A 15,222-nucleotide genomic window follows, 5' to 3' on the forward strand; every position below is an offset into this window, starting at 1 on the left:
AGTTCCCATTCATTCAACCAATATTTATTTAGTGTCCACTTTGTTCTAGGCACTGGTTAAACTCTGAAGATGTAATGGTGAGCAAAACCAACAAGGTCCTTGCCCTCTCGAATTTATAATCTAGTGGAGAAGACAGGCACCCCCAAAACAACCCACAAAGGAGTATAAATATCCATCTCTCCTGCTTCTATAAAAAAGAGGTATGTGGTATTATGGAAGCATTTAATAGAGAAATTATGCTGGTGGTGGAGTCAAGGAAGGCTGCCCTGAGAAGTGAGCAGCCCTCTGTAATACTAATATGCACATTCAGGATTATGTCTTTGCCCAGAATGCTCTCTTTCTCTCCCCTGCCACCGACCCCCGACCACATCATGTTGCCTTATCCACCATTTTGTTGAAACTTCCCATCATCCCAGTCATCTTCAGTATCATGCTTTCATGAAATCCACACTGACCTTTCCACTAGAAGTGACCTATTCCTTATTTAAACCCCATGAGATATGTTCTTACTCTGCCTCACAATTTCAGTGCTTATTCTGCTTACCTCCTGACTCCCACCCCCACTTTGTAAGATGTGAACTATCTCATCTTCCCATTAAATGTATAGCAACCTAGTTTGTTGTCTTGCACTTGGCCAACATTCAATGCTTAATCTTTAATTGATTTTTTTTTTTTTTTTTTTTTTTTTTTTTTGAGACCAAGTATTGCTCTGTAGCCCAGGCTGTAGTGCAGTAGCGGATCTCGGCTCGCTGTAACCTCTGCTTCTAGGGTTCAAGTGATTCTTCTGCCTCAGCCTCTAGAGTAGCTGGGATTACAGGTGCATGCCACCAGGCCAGGCTAATTTTTGTGTTTTTAGTAGAGATTACAGGGGTGAGCCACCACATTCTGTCCCTTAATTGAATTTTAAAACTACTTTTTATCGGTGGGACGCAGTGGCTCACCCCTGTAATCCCAACACTTTGGGAGGGCAAGGCGGATGGATGGCTTGAGGCCAGGAGTTCAAGACCAGCATGGCAAAACCCTGACTACTAAAAATACAAAAAATTAAATGGGCATGGTGTCATGCACCTGTAATCCCAGGTACTCTGGAGGCTGAGGCATGAGAATCACTTGAACCCGGGAGGTGGAGGTTGCAGTGAGCCAAGATCATCCCGCCACTGCACTCCAGCCTGGGCAGCAGAGCAAGACTCTGTCTCAAACAAACAATCAAATACACTGCATTTTATCAATGTTTATCCCCATATAGCTTCAGAAAAGATTTGATAGCTTACACAGAGGAGAGTGTGTGCATGATGTCCCCACAAGCCCAGACACCCAGAGCATTGAATTTTTGTCCATAAGCTGAGTTTTTTAAAGATTAAAATATATTAATAGAGGTTATTATTACACGTACGTCAACTATCACTTATACGCGCTAGTTTCCTTAGTTTATTACAACCCTTATCCCTCAGCATAAGAAGCAAGGTGCTTGAATTTCCCAAGGGTCCGTAATATCCTTTGAAGGGGCCTGGCTCTGTTCGATATTCCGAATGACAGTTGTCCAGGATGGCACAGTGCCCTTCCTTAAATTCACATATTGCTAATCTTCATTGTAGGTTTATAAAAGGTTGTCCTCAGTAATTGAGGGACATAGTAACATAATTGCACACTATTGAAAGTGGACCCTCTCTTAGAGATAATCTGGTAACAGAGACCAGGAGATTTGTCCCTAACCAGGAAGACAGGAAGAGCTGTTCCCTTTGGTAATCATCTATCAGGCAGCAGCTTTCCCCATGGGGACTCGCGGAGAGTGTCGGAGATGTACAGTCATTCCTCTAACTTTCAATGTTTACACAACTCAGGATACACTCCAGAAAGGAATTCAATGATTCTCCTCTGGGTGGAAGTATTACTAGGTTCTAAAGCCGTGGCAGGCAAGCAGCTACCAACGACGCTAGGTTCAAAGCTGCCCGAGAACTCGCCCAGAGTTAAGTCAGGGAAAAGAAATGCCTGGGAACAAACGCGCCTTCTTCCTTGCCCCAGGTGTGCAAAAAGAGGATGCCGCAGATCCCCAACTGACTCGGGATTGGAGCGAGGGCTGAGTGCCTGCGATGGAAAGTCGCTCTTCTAGGCGAGAATGGGCAAACCCCCAGACTTCAGTGAGGCCGCTCCGGGTAACTTCTCTCCACTCACTTGCGATCAGATGAAAGGAAAGGAAAGCCCTTCCGACTTCACCCCCAGCCGGCGCTTTGCAGCTGAGCCCCAGCGGGGGAGGGGTCCGCCGGGTCCCCCCCGCCCCTCAGTCCGAGTCCGCCTCCGCCCCAGTCCGCCTCCGCCCCAGTCCGCCTCCGCCCCAGTCCGCCTCCGCCCGAGTCCGCCTCCGCCCGAGTCCCCCTCCGCCCGAGTCCCCCTCCGCCCGAGTCCTGTGCGCTTCCCGGTTCTCCTCCTCCGCGTGGTCACTGGCTGCATCTCCGCCGCCCCGGCACAATAGAGGCTCCGCCCTCCTTCCGCGCGAGTTCTCCGCGGCTCCCTAGCCCAGCAGCTTTCGCAGCCCGCGCCGCCACCGCCTCTGCCCGCCTGGTGCCAGGTCCCTGTGCTCCCCGAGGCTCCCCGCCGACCGTCCCGGCGCGCACCGCGGGCGTCTGTCCGAACGTCTTCCAGCCACCTGAGCCCTCCTGCGGGCGACGCACTCAGCTAGCCCTTGCCCGCCTCCCCTCTTCTCTGCGTCCGACTCTCCACTGGGGCTGCACAGTCGAGGGCTGCTCGCGTCGGAAAGGAGATGCCCAGAGTCTCTGGGGCTTACCCTCCCGTTCCGCTCAGTCGCACCCAGCTTTAGAAGGTGCTCTGAGCAGCCACTTTCGGCCTCTAGCTAGGACACCCTCTCGCAGAAGTACTTGCCGAGACCCCCCGCCCCAGCCATTCTCTGAAGGGGCTGAGGACCCTCTTATCGCGCCCCTCATGGCCAAGCCTCGGCTGCTAGTTCTCTACTTCGTTCTGACTGTGATTCCGGCCTGGGTGTCCAGCATTGTCCCCACAGGGACAAGCGAGCCCCCAGATGCGCAGACAGTGGCGCCTACGGAGGACGAGACTCTGCAAAACGAGGCGGACAACCAGGAGAACGTTTTATCTCAGGTAGGATGCCGAGTGCCACGACCGCTCTTCTTGCCCTGAATGGTGGTGAGAGCCAGAAGCTGGTCCTTGCTGAAGTTTTTAAGGGCAGCTGTTTTTCCTTCCATTACCAATGGAAAGGGCATTTGATTTTCATGTATCAGAATACTTTCTTAATGGAAGGATGTAAATTCTCCTCTCAAAATCATAGGGTCTTTAATCAGGAGAAAGGAGAGATGAAGGAAGGGAAGATGCCGCTCGACTTCTTGAGAAGAAAGAAAAAAAAAAGTTGTTTTTGGTTTCAGGGTTGTGAAAAGTTATCTCTTATCTATGTGGTTGTTTGTCAGAATTGGAATGTGAAAACAGGCGGGTATGTTGACCAGGAGGCAGATGGCATATCCCATCGGGAGATATTTTATGGCAGAGGGTGAGACATCAGGCGGGAGCATGGGGTGAAGTCAGAACAGAAACTTGTGGTGAATGTGAGGTGACCCTCAAACAGAGAGATTGAGAACATGACGGGGTGTATTGGGAGGGGAGGGTGGGAATGCAGATGCAGGCAGCTGGGGCAGACGGTCAGTGGGGGCCCGAGTAAACCATGATAGCAGTGGACTTTGTAAAGTGTCTGTTTACCAAGTACTTAAACTTGTTTTTTATGACTCAGTCTTCAAAACACCCTAATACCCATATATAGATAAAGAGATACATGGGTAGGCCAGGAGTGGGTGGCTCACGCCAGTAATCCCAGCACTTTGGGAGGCTGAGGCAGGCGGATCTCGAGGTCAGGAGTTCGAGACCAGCCTGACCAATGTGATGAAACCCCATCTCTACTAAAAATACAAAAATTAGCCAGGCGTGGTGGTGGGCACCTGCAGTCCCAGCTACTTGGGAAGCTGAGGTAGCAGAATCGCTTGAACCCGGCAGGAGGCAGAGGTTGCAGTGAGCGGAGATCGGGCCACTGCACTCCAGCCTGAGTGACAGAGTGAGACTCCTCTGTCTCAAAAAAAAAAAAAAAAAAAAAAGAGATACAAGGGTAGAGCCAGGGCTTCTGACAGTCTTCAGCCCAGATCTCATGTCTGTAAGGAGTAGTTCTCTCTGGAGTGTTTATTTTGTGCTCTCCAGAGCCAGCATGATGACGTGTGGTGAGTGTCACCAGAATCCTCAGAATGGGGGATGTCTGAGAAAGGATCCTCCAGCGCTGCCTGTACCTTCACTTCCACCAAGCCCTAGGACTGGGCCTTATCTCCTTCCTGTAGAGAGAATGATCAGCTGCAATTTGGGATTTATCAAACACTAGCCTCCTCACTCTTCCTTTAATAATGATGCTAATATATGCCCTCTGCCCACCTATTACCTCCCACTGACCTCTAAATTGAAAAGACATAAAAATCTCTCACATTGAGGCTCTGGAACACTATCAACAAAAACTTTCCTGAAACCCAAGCCTCCTGAAAGGAAGGAATCCACCCAGGGTTCTCAGAGCAGGGTTACGTAGGAATCCAGGCAGAGTTTCAGAGAGCAGACAGCCACAATTTACTATCAACCCGTAAAGAACAGCCGCTTAAGTCACCCTTAACTATACCACCTTCTTCCACTGATCCATTCTGTATTTGACAACAGCCCTAAAGCAAATATTAATATTAGAAGAAACTCAACCTTTGCAAGGAAAACATTACAAGTCTTCTTCCCCCCAGACAGCATCCCAAGGAACATTTCCACTCAAACAAGCTCAATGCTTGCCTACCGGAATCATTAGTCAAATGAAGGGAACCCTTCTGCTTGCCTAGGAAGGGAGCCCTGGCTTTGGAGATGTAGGGCCTTTTGGAGAGGATTGGGAGAGAAGAGCCTTTTCCCAGCAAGTGCCCAGGGTTGGGGCTCCAGAAAGCCTACTGTCGCGTGTTTTCCTGCCTGGGGAGGCTGGCAGGGGCAAGTGCCCAGAAGGAAATGTTTAGCATTGCAAAAGCAGCAAGTGCTGCCAGTTTGCTCTCCTGGGTTTGGCCTGGGGTTTGGGTTCAGAAGCATAAACTCCTAGACTGAGTAAACCTTACTGACTTCTGGACCTGTCTCTTTCCTCTCAATTCCCTTTCTCCACATCTAACCCATCCTTCAAGGCCCAGATTAAATGCCACTCCTCGAAGACGTCTTCCCCGGCTTCCAGTTGGAGCCACTCTTAGCTCCCACTGCCCTTTCTCTCTGCCTCTTCAGGGGCACTTATCACTCTCTACTCTGTGTGACTGCTATTTATACGCCTCCTGCACTGCAGGCTTCTTGAGAGCAGGCTCTCCGTCTGGCCCATCTCTTTATCCTTCACAGCACCTCAGAGTCCTTAGTAGGCACTCCATAAATGTTGAATAAACGAATGAGAGATGCCAGTAGTCTTCAAACTTGAATACCAACTTTTCAATCTCTCCAATTTCTTCTTTTCCTTTTTACATTTACACCTGGATTCTGACTGGGCGCGGTGTCTCACGCCTGTAATCCCAGCACTTTTGGAGGCCAGGGCAGGTGGATCACTTGAGGTCAGGAGTTCAAGACCAGCCTGGCAAACATGGTGAAAGTGAAAATACAAAATTGGCTGGGCATGGTAGTATGCGCCTGTAATCCCAGCTACTTGGCAGGCTGAGGTAGGAGAATCACTTGAACCTGGGAGGTGGAGGTTGCAGTGATCTGAGATCATGCCACTGCACTCCAGTTTGGACAACAGAGCGAGACTCTGTCTCAAAAAAAAAAAAAAAAAAAAAAAAAAAAAAAAAAAAAAAAAAAAGAAAGAAAGAAAAGAGAAAAAAAGAAAAAAGAAAAGAAATAGAAAGCAAAGGCTATTGGACAAATGACAGGGCTCATCTGTTTTTTCCTTTAAATAATGAAAGGCTAAGTCCCAATGAGAAAGGCACAGCTTTCCAAGACAAACGAAGAGAGCTGAACTCTGAATGCCTTCAAGGAAATGTCAGTCAGCAAACTGCATTTCAATGACCTATTGGCTCCGTGGTTCAGAGTTGTCTGAGGTCTCTGACTAGTGCAGCACGTTTGACTAAGTAAATGGAGAGCCTCCTTCTGGAGGCTGACTGACACCTGTGTTTGCATGCCCCCAACCCATTTTCTGTGTATCTAGTTGCTGGGGGACTATGACAAGGTCAAGGCTATGTCTGAGGGCTCAGACTGTCAGTGCAAGTGTGTGGTGAGACCCCTGGGCCGGGATGCCTGCCAGAGGATCAATGTGGGGGCCTCCAGGAAGGAAGACTTCTACACCGTGGAAACCATCACCTCAGGCTCGTCCTGCAAGTGTGCCTGTGTCGCACCCCCATCCGCCCTCAATCCCTGCGAGGGAGACTTCAGGCTCCAGAAGCTGCGGGAGGTGGACAGCCAGGACTTGAAGGTAGGACCTGGTATGAGGCAATGCCTTGGATGAGAGGGTACTTTTGAGACCCACAAGTCTAGCAGGGCCATGGTTGAAGATTGTAAACCCTTTGAAGAAGGTCAGGCCTGGTCCCTAGAGGGTGTGTGTGGATCAAGGTTGATGTCCTGGCAAACTTGTCCTTTTCAGCTCTAGTGTATAAGGGAGATGCTTAAAGCAAAGTGTGCCTGCCCCTCCTTATGGAGCCAGAGAGGCTGGGCCTGGGAGCAGCTGCCAGGCCCAGCTGGCCAAAAGAACTCAGTGTTCTTCAGGAAAATTGCTGCCACAATTTACTGTCAGCCCAGCACACACCCCAAAGACGCAAAAGAAAAATGCGAGTAAGCCTTTGGTCCTTAGCGCAAGGGCTGGGTTGGCCTAGGGAAGGAGAGGCCTGGGGCCTGCTCTAGATTGGGTCATCAAACTGTGATCCTTTCATGGTCTATAGGGTAGGGAAGCTCAGTCCCCACTTAGGCAGCCCCATGGATTGGCTGAGGGCTTCTTCTGATCCTGCACCCCCACTTCCCTTGCAGCCTTGGGTAGTGGAACAAGCTGGGTTTTGGAGTCAGACTGATTTGGGTTCAAATCATCGCTGTGTGATCCCACTTAAGTTATTTAACTTGTCTGCCCCCAGCTCCTTGAATAACGTGGGAATAATAACATCTACTTGGTGGGGTTATAAGAATCAATGAGATAACAACTGGGAAGTACTTGGCACAATACCAGACATTCAGCTAAGCATGACCATGTAAATGAATGAATGGATGACCATGTAAAGTGCTTCTGGCACCTGCGCTCTGCATGCCCTCAGTGCCGCCAGAGCCTCGGCCACCTTCCTCCCAGGGTCTGTACTAGCAGGCAGGACAGTATTGATAAAAACTGAGAAGGCTGGGTGTACTATGGCAGCTTGCCATAGAGCAAGAGTCTCAAAGATGGGACACTGAGTCCTCTTTTACCCCAGGGTCAGTTTAGCATTTTGTGCTAAGGAGAACTTGTTGATGTCTTTCAGAGCCTTTAGTAGACAATGAAGTTGAGTGTTTCAGAAGCATATCCTCAAGGTGTTGACATGTAGAGCCACCTTTTTGAGTGTTTATACAATAAAAATACCTGTTATGAGCCAGCTATCTTGGGGAAGCAGAGATGAAGGATACATGGACACTGCTTGTTTTCTTTTTTCACTATTTTAGGTTTAGGAGTACATGCGCAGGTTTGTTATAGAGGTAAACTCACGTCATGGGAGTCTGTTGTACAGATTATTTTGTCATCCAGTTACTAAGCCTAGTACCTAATAGTTATTTTTTTCTGCTCCTCCCCCTCCTCCTACCCTCCACCCTCAAGCAGGCCTTAGTATCTGTTGTTCCCTTCTTTGTGTCTATGAGTTCTCATCATTTAGCTCCCACCTATAAGTGAGAACATGTGGTATTTGGTTTTCTGTTCCTGTGTTAGTTTGCTAAGGATAATAGCCTCCAGCTCCATCCACGTTCCCATAAAAGACATAATCTCATGTTTTTCCTGGCTGCATATTATTCCATGGTGTATACATACTACATTTTTTTTATCCAGCCTGTCATTGATGTGCATTTAGGTTGATTCCATGTCTTTGCTATTGAGACAGTACTTTCAAGGAGCTCACAGTCTAGTAGGAAAGACAGATGTCAATGCAATTGACAGATTTCGTAAAAGAGGTGTAAACAGTTTGTGAAGAGGTCTCGACCTCAGGTTTACTTGTTCTTATAGGACTCTCCCATTTTCTTACCCAAACATTTCAGAAGGCAGAATGCACATACACCATTGTGCTTGCCTACATCCTTGCCTACACAAATGTGTTTCTCGTGGCAACCTCTCAATTCCTGGCTAGTGACTTTCCTGTCGAGCCCCCAGCATGCAGATCTGAAAGGAAACTGCCCTGTGTCTGTCTGCCCCAGCCCTGGACTAACCCCTTGCCTTGTTTCATAGCTCTCTACAATCATAGACTTGTTGGAAGGAGCGTTCTATGGCCTGGATCTCCTGAAGCTACATTCAGTCACCACCAAATTGGTGGGGCGAGTGGATAAACTGGAGGAGGTAAGGAAGATTCTGGTTTCCATATCTTTTTCTTGATCGAGCCCAAAAGTGTAACAAACATCCCACAGTAAATTTTCAGCTAACACATGTGCTGACTAGACTTAACCCATCCTATTCTATGAAAGGGAAAATACACATAAAAGATTCATCCAAAACTATGCCAAATTGTTGGTGACAAAGAAAATCAGTTAAGTAGAAATGCCAATACTGTACCTTCTTTTTTTCATCTATAAAATCCTCTTAATCATATAATCAATGTCTTTCCATTTTTACCTTGACTTCCAGGGACCTCAGAACTCAATGAAATACAAAGGTACAATAAGTATCTTACCTCCAGTTTTAAGGTGGAGTCATCTCCTTCCTTCGTATATGGTTCCTAACTTCTCTAACTGTTCTGGTTCATACCCCTGTATTTATGTGTGTGAATCCATCTGAAATTCATTTTAGAGGAAGAAGACATAAAAATGATTACTAGTAAGTGATGTTCCCTACTCGGCATTTAGACTAGTCATGCCCAGAATGGACAAGTCATGCAATTTTCATAGACAAAGACACCATACTATTCTGACTGGGCTCTGGGAGTTGTACAGGTGGTGCTATGGTTTTCATCTAGTGGTGTGTGACATGATGATGGGAACATGGAGTTGTTACAGATACTGTGTTAATGTTGACAGTCTTGTTGCTGTGATGCCTTAACATATAGATGAGAAATCATTTAGTCACCCAAAAAGTAACTAACGATCATTATTCAATATTATTAGTAAGAAACTTCATGGATATGTTTCATTGACTCGCACCTGGTTCTTGGACTGATACTTGAAACAGTGACTCAAAGAGCTGCTGCTCTGAGTGGAAATCTATTTCTTTAATGTTTACAGTGTTACTGTAAGTGGTAAATTTAATAGCACAATGACTGTAAACATATCAATATTCCTTATGAAAAAGTGGACTTTTGGGGGGATATCATGAAAGAGCTAAGGTTCTTTAATCTATGATTAGTAGATGCAGTAGTTTGTGGCAGAAAGAGCAGCAGGCTCGGAGTCAGGACAGGATGAGTTCCTTACCTCTGTTTGAGCTGCCAAGCAGCCATGTCCTACCTTCTCCATCTGGACAGTGAGAATAGTACCCTGCCTACTCCGTATGATTACTCAGAGGATACAAAGTACACTAATCAGTATGAAAATGCCTTGAAATGGTTAAATTAAACAAGGCTCTGACCATGGAGAGATTGAGGACAAACATTCCTACATTACTTTGCCAAGAGAGCTGGCACAAAGATGATGAAACATTGAAGTTACAAGGATCAGTTTCAGCACACTCCTTCCACTCCTAAAAATTTTCCCAGAAAGTGAACACCAGTTCCTTTTCCACCCGCCCTTGGGCTTAGCTCCTCCAATGCTATGATGAGGTGTTTTCTGAATATGGCTGTTGGCTCTGGGAGGGTTGGTAGGTCCTTAATCATATCAGTTATTAGGTCTGATGAGAGGGGTCAGGGTTTTCGATCCTGAAATTTGTAGACAGATCAGGGTGGCCAACAGAACTGCATCAGCCTCCTCCTCGCTGTCTGCCACTCTCTTCAAGGGGTTCTCTCAAAGAACTAGGACCCTGGGCATCTTGAGTATCTCCTTCCTCAATGTTAGCAGCTGGAATGATGACATTGTGGATGGTCAGCACCATCCCACTACCAATGGACTTCATGCAGGCTTCGGACTCTTCCTCCTAGTTAAAACTACTTTCTGGTTCTTTCAGATGCATTCAAAAGGAATTAAACCAAGATCCCATATTGGGAGGTGCCTGTGTTTTCCTAGGCCCCCAGAACCATCCAAATGTGCAATGCCCCTTTAAGAAAGGGATTGCTCTTCTATAGGGACAGGAGCAACAGCGACCTCTTCTGCTTTCGCCTGACCTTGGCAGCCAAACAGTTGCCATTCTGCCTGGAGAACACAGCTTGAGAAAGATAGATTTGGGGGGAGAGTACAGTGCTCTGGAGGCTAAGGTCAGGTGCTCAGTCTCTGAGAAGGCCAGTGGGCTGGGCTTGTCCAAGGACCACAGTCTCGTTACAGCCTTGTCCAACAGCTGAGCCCTCCCTGCTCAGGAGGGAGTATGGGTGAATTTGATGCAGTACCACTGTCCCAGCAGGGTGGTATCATCTATATAGTCACACAGTGACCTGGTTTTTGCAAAAAACAGTTTTAGTTACATCAGTGAGAGTATCTCCTTGCCAAAACTGTGGTATGTTTAGTAGCAAAGATTGGACCTTAATAATAATAATCCCTTACATTTATATAGCATATTATGTTTTGTAAAGCATTCCATATACATTTAGTCCATTTGTTCCTGGGTAGTGTGAGAATCAAGGAAATTAGATGACTTGGCCAAAATCACAGTGCTAGGAAGTATAGGGCCTTCTGGTTCCTGGTCCAGGGCTCTTTCTAATCAACCCTGTAAGTGTCTTCAAATCATTGCCATCTGCCCTGCAAGCATCAGTTTTTCCTAACAGGAATTTCAAACAATAGCTCTTCCAAGGAAATTTCTAGGCAGAACTGTGACTGTATCCCATAGTCCCATTAAACAGGATTAAAGTTGAGTTCGGGAAGGAGGTTTCCCCAACTACAGAGCCTAAGGTGATAGGGTGCTGAAGTGTGACAGTAGTCTTCAGATGGATCTGGGCCCCTGCGCCCAAATAGTGGTGCATTGTATTTGCTCGAGTTTGTCTCAAGGCTCATGCCAGCTGACTGTCTGGAGTCTGCAGTAATTGAAAAGGCAGAATGTTGAGTAAATTGAAAAAACACTCCCTCTCCAGCTCGGTTCTGCAGGAGGAATGGAAGTTAAATTCTGCTCCTGGTCCTTGAATATTCTTGAGTCCCAATGGTAGTTCTTTGGAGGTCAGACAAGACAAAAGGGGTCAGACTGGAGAGGCATTTTGCCCAGAGTAAGATCAATGGTTGCCAGTATAAGCAAGCACACATTTATGGGATACAGCCACAGTTCCACCTTGAGTATATAGGAGGAGGTAGGAATGGAAACTTCATTTGCAGATGAAAGAGGAAGGAAGGAGAGAGAAATGGAATCTGAACTATTTTGAGTTTACCTTTTGGTAAAATCAGCTCTGGGAGCAGCTCTGCTTAGTGGAATGATTTTGGGTAAGTTTTTGCTTTAAACAATGAAAAATGACACATGCATAGAAAAGTGTATAAACAATGAATGTAGTTTAACAAATTACTGTGAACAAAATGCCTATGTAACCACCAACCAGCTTAAGAAACAGACCAATTTTAACACCCCGAAAGGCCCCCACATGCTCTCTCTTACTCATACCCTTCCCTCAAGGGAACCTTTATCCTTACTTTTATGTTAAGCATCTTCCTTGTTTTTCTTTATGGTTTCATCATTTAAGGATGCATCCCTAAATGTAATCGTTTTGCCTTTTTTGAATGTTAAATACATAGAATCTTACAGAAGTGTGTGTGTGTGTGTGTGTGTGTGTGTGTGTGTGTGTGTTGGACTTTTTTCATTCAATTTTATATTTTTAATATTTATCTATGTTGTTTTAGTGTCTTGTGGTTCATTCATTTTTATTGCTGTGTAGTATTCTATTGTATGAATATACTACAATTTATCTGTTCTCCTGATGATGGATATGTGGATTGTTTCCAGTTTCTGCATTCATAATTGAGAATAGCCCCATGGACTTTCCTGTACATGAACATCCCTGTGCATGTACCCTGGTGCATGTGTGCCTGCATTTCTCTATGGTACATTAGATAAATGGGACTAGAAGGTAAGCATTAGTTATGCTTATCTTCAACTTCATGAGATATTGCCAAACTGTTTTCCAAAGTAGTAGTATAAGTTTACATTCCCTCCAGCAGGGTATAAAAGTTCTATACACACTGGGCATGGTGGCTCACGCCTGTAATCCCAGCACTTTGGGAGGCCGAGGTGTGTGGATCACGAGGTCAGGAGATCGAGACCATCCTGACTAACACAGTGAAATCCCGTCTCTACTAAAGATACAAAAAATTAGCCGGGCATGGTGGCGGGCACCTGTAGTCCCAACTACTCTGGAGGCTGAGGCAAGAGAATGGCATGAACCTGGGAGGCAGAGCTTGCAGTGAGCTGAGATCGCACCACTGCACTCCAGCCTGGGCAACAGAGCAAGACTCTGTTTCAAAAAAAAAAAAAAAGTTCTACACACATCATCACCAACACTTGGTATTGTCAGACTTTCCAGATTTTGTCAATTTGGAGGGTATAACTTAATAGGATCATTTTGCTGTGTTCTAGAAACTTAACTCCAAAAATATCTTTCCAGTTCACTGGGGGAGGTCTGAAACCTCATAAAACAGTTTTAGAACTGCTCCAGGAACAAGAAACACTCAAGGTGGTCAGCAGTCCAGCATAGACCCTTTCTTTCCTGTGAGTGGCTGGGAAGGGGAAGGACATGCAGGAAGTGTGGGTACATGTTGGAGTTGAGGGGTGGGTGGGCACAGAACATAAGTATCTGAAGATACAGGAGTTAAAAGTCTATAAAGAAAATCTGTAATTTCCAAAGGCAAAGGCAAGCCCTGTTTGTTGCATACAGAGCTGGCAGTGGCACTCACTCAGCTCAAGAAAAGACTTCATCCGAGCTCCTAGTGCACTCAGAGACCCAAAGACTTGTAGGCTGCCCAGGCCTAAAGGTGGATTCTGAAGACAGCAGGACTAGAGGCATGGTGTTCAACCCGGAGCAGCACATACTGCTTCCAGGGGCAGATTGATTACTAAAGTGGAGAAAAAGACAAACAGAGGGACAGATCATTAAAATAATCTTCAGCATCAAGGCTTTAGTTGGTTTCAGTCATTTCTGTAAAATTTGCAAATTTTATTGAAGAAATGACCCACTCCCACCTTGCTGCAGGATACCTGTAAGTGTTTATAAGTGCTTGAAATGCTTATGTACACATGTGCCTTTGTATATGTGTGGGTGCATAGCCCATGCTCTTAAAATAGATGCATGCCTGTAAGCTTTCCATAGTGTGATTTCTGCCTTGTCCCTTCTGGTGTGTGTCTCTTTCCGTTTTCTCCAGTCTACCTGCTGGAATTTGCAAACCACATCCATGAGCATAGATGGCACCAGGGAACCTTGTGTCCCAGCTGAAGCCTTTTCTCCTGATAATGTTGCCTCCAAGGAAGATTTAAGTCCACGATGGATTTACCAGACCCAGAACTGGCCCGCTCCCCAGAATGTACTGGCATAGGCATTGCTGAGGTCTTCTCCCCCACACCTAAAGCACTGGTGGCTTTTGTGTTTCTGGACTGAAAGGCATGATCAAAGAAGCATTCCTGACCCTGGTGGATATATCTTTTCACCAGCTAATAAGAAAACGTAATTTTCATCTGTGCAGACTTGGCTGTGAGTTGGGGGAGCTGTCTCTTTCCAAGCCTCCCCTTTCCTCCCACCCTGCAACCCTGTCGAGACACCCCCAGGGCTCACTCTCTCTCCTGATCAAATCTCCTCTCTCCGAGGGGTTTGCTGTAAGGCATTTCACTCTTCTTCCTCAAGTGAAGGCTGGGAGAGGGGCACTGCTTACCCAGCCTGACTTCAGTGTCCTCATACGTGAAAAGGCAGAGGGTTGAAGTTAATGTTTCTAAGATATATTTCAGCCCTAACGCTATTTAATTCAATTTACATCTTAATATGAGTTAAAGCCAATATATTACCTCTCCTGGGGTTGTATATACTTCAAATCTAATTTGCCATTGTGGAAAATAAGGTTTTCTTCTCAGCTAAAGAGACTTACAGTGCAAGTGTCAGCCCTCCATCTGTCTGCCTAGGAACAGTTTAGAGCTGCCAGGATGTGCAGGCGTGCATGGCTCGAGTGGCCCTATTTTAAGGGGTAATGTTATCCCTAATACAGAAATTCATCACCAGAGGCTTGGGACTTCTTGTTGTTGCCTTGTTTGACTCTCCTGCCAGGCCCTGGACTTCTTAAGGGCAAGTTGGGTCAAGTCATATTTGTTTCCCAGGCCCTGGTCCCGCACCTGATGTAGGACGGATGCTCCACATCTGTTTGGTTGGATGAGTGTTCAATGGGGCAGCTGGTGGCTCCCTGAACCCAGGCCTGCCTGTCTCTCCCATCAGCTGTGGTTGGAGGGATTAGGCCACGGCCCACCTGTCCTGCCATCAGGAGCGCCGGCTGTTTCCAGCTGTTCTCTTCCCCAGCATTCTTACCAGGGGCTAGGAGACAGCTGTCAGCTGGGGTGGCTGTCCCAGGCCATCTGGTCCTAGCTGTCTCCTGGATGGTGCAAACGGTGAGCATGGTGAGCTGATGGGAACTGCGAGCCCTCCCTCCTTGGGTCCAGTTACCGTCACACTTGCTTAGTTCACTCCCACGAGAAACTATGTCCCATATGCCCTTGGGCTTGCCATCTGGATCTTAGCCCTGTGCACATCCAGCTATCTGCCAGGGAATCCTGATGCCCACAGGACCTACCAGGCGGCCTCCTATGCAGCCTCCTTAGATGTGGCTGTGTGCACCTGCTGTGTGACTTGGGGCCAAGGTTTGGCCCACCTGCAGTCTGGCTTTGTCTACTCCCACAGGTGTCTAACATGTCTCTCTACAGCACACCAGCCTTGGGTACTTACCTTCCTCCCCACGCCAGCCATACCAAACCCTAGCTTCCCTTTCCTTTTCCACCTG

General features: G+C 46.8%; 1 protein-coding gene across 2 annotated transcripts in view; it reads left to right on the top strand.

Annotated features, from left to right (window-relative positions):
• The first annotated feature begins 2,407 nt into the window (after positions 1–2,407).
• The window catches only part of OLFML2B (olfactomedin like 2B), a 46,345-nt gene continuing 33,530 nt past the window's right edge, over positions 2,408–15,222 (top strand). For both annotated transcript variants that reach the window (XM_010373616.2, XM_010373617.2), the window contains exons 1-3: positions 2,408–3,111; positions 6,197–6,460; positions 8,432–8,539. In XM_010373616.2, coding sequence (XP_010371918.1) covers positions 2,938–3,111; positions 6,197–6,460; positions 8,432–8,539 — 546 coding nt within the window. In that variant the 5' untranslated portion in view covers positions 2,408–2,937. The remainder of the gene's footprint in view (positions 3,112–6,196; positions 6,461–8,431; positions 8,540–15,222) is intronic.

The sequence above is a fragment of the Rhinopithecus roxellana genome, chromosome 8, assembly GCF_007565055.1.
Source record: "Rhinopithecus roxellana isolate Shanxi Qingling chromosome 8, ASM756505v1, whole genome shotgun sequence".
Classification (NCBI taxonomy): domain Eukaryota; kingdom Metazoa; phylum Chordata; class Mammalia; order Primates; family Cercopithecidae; genus Rhinopithecus; species Rhinopithecus roxellana.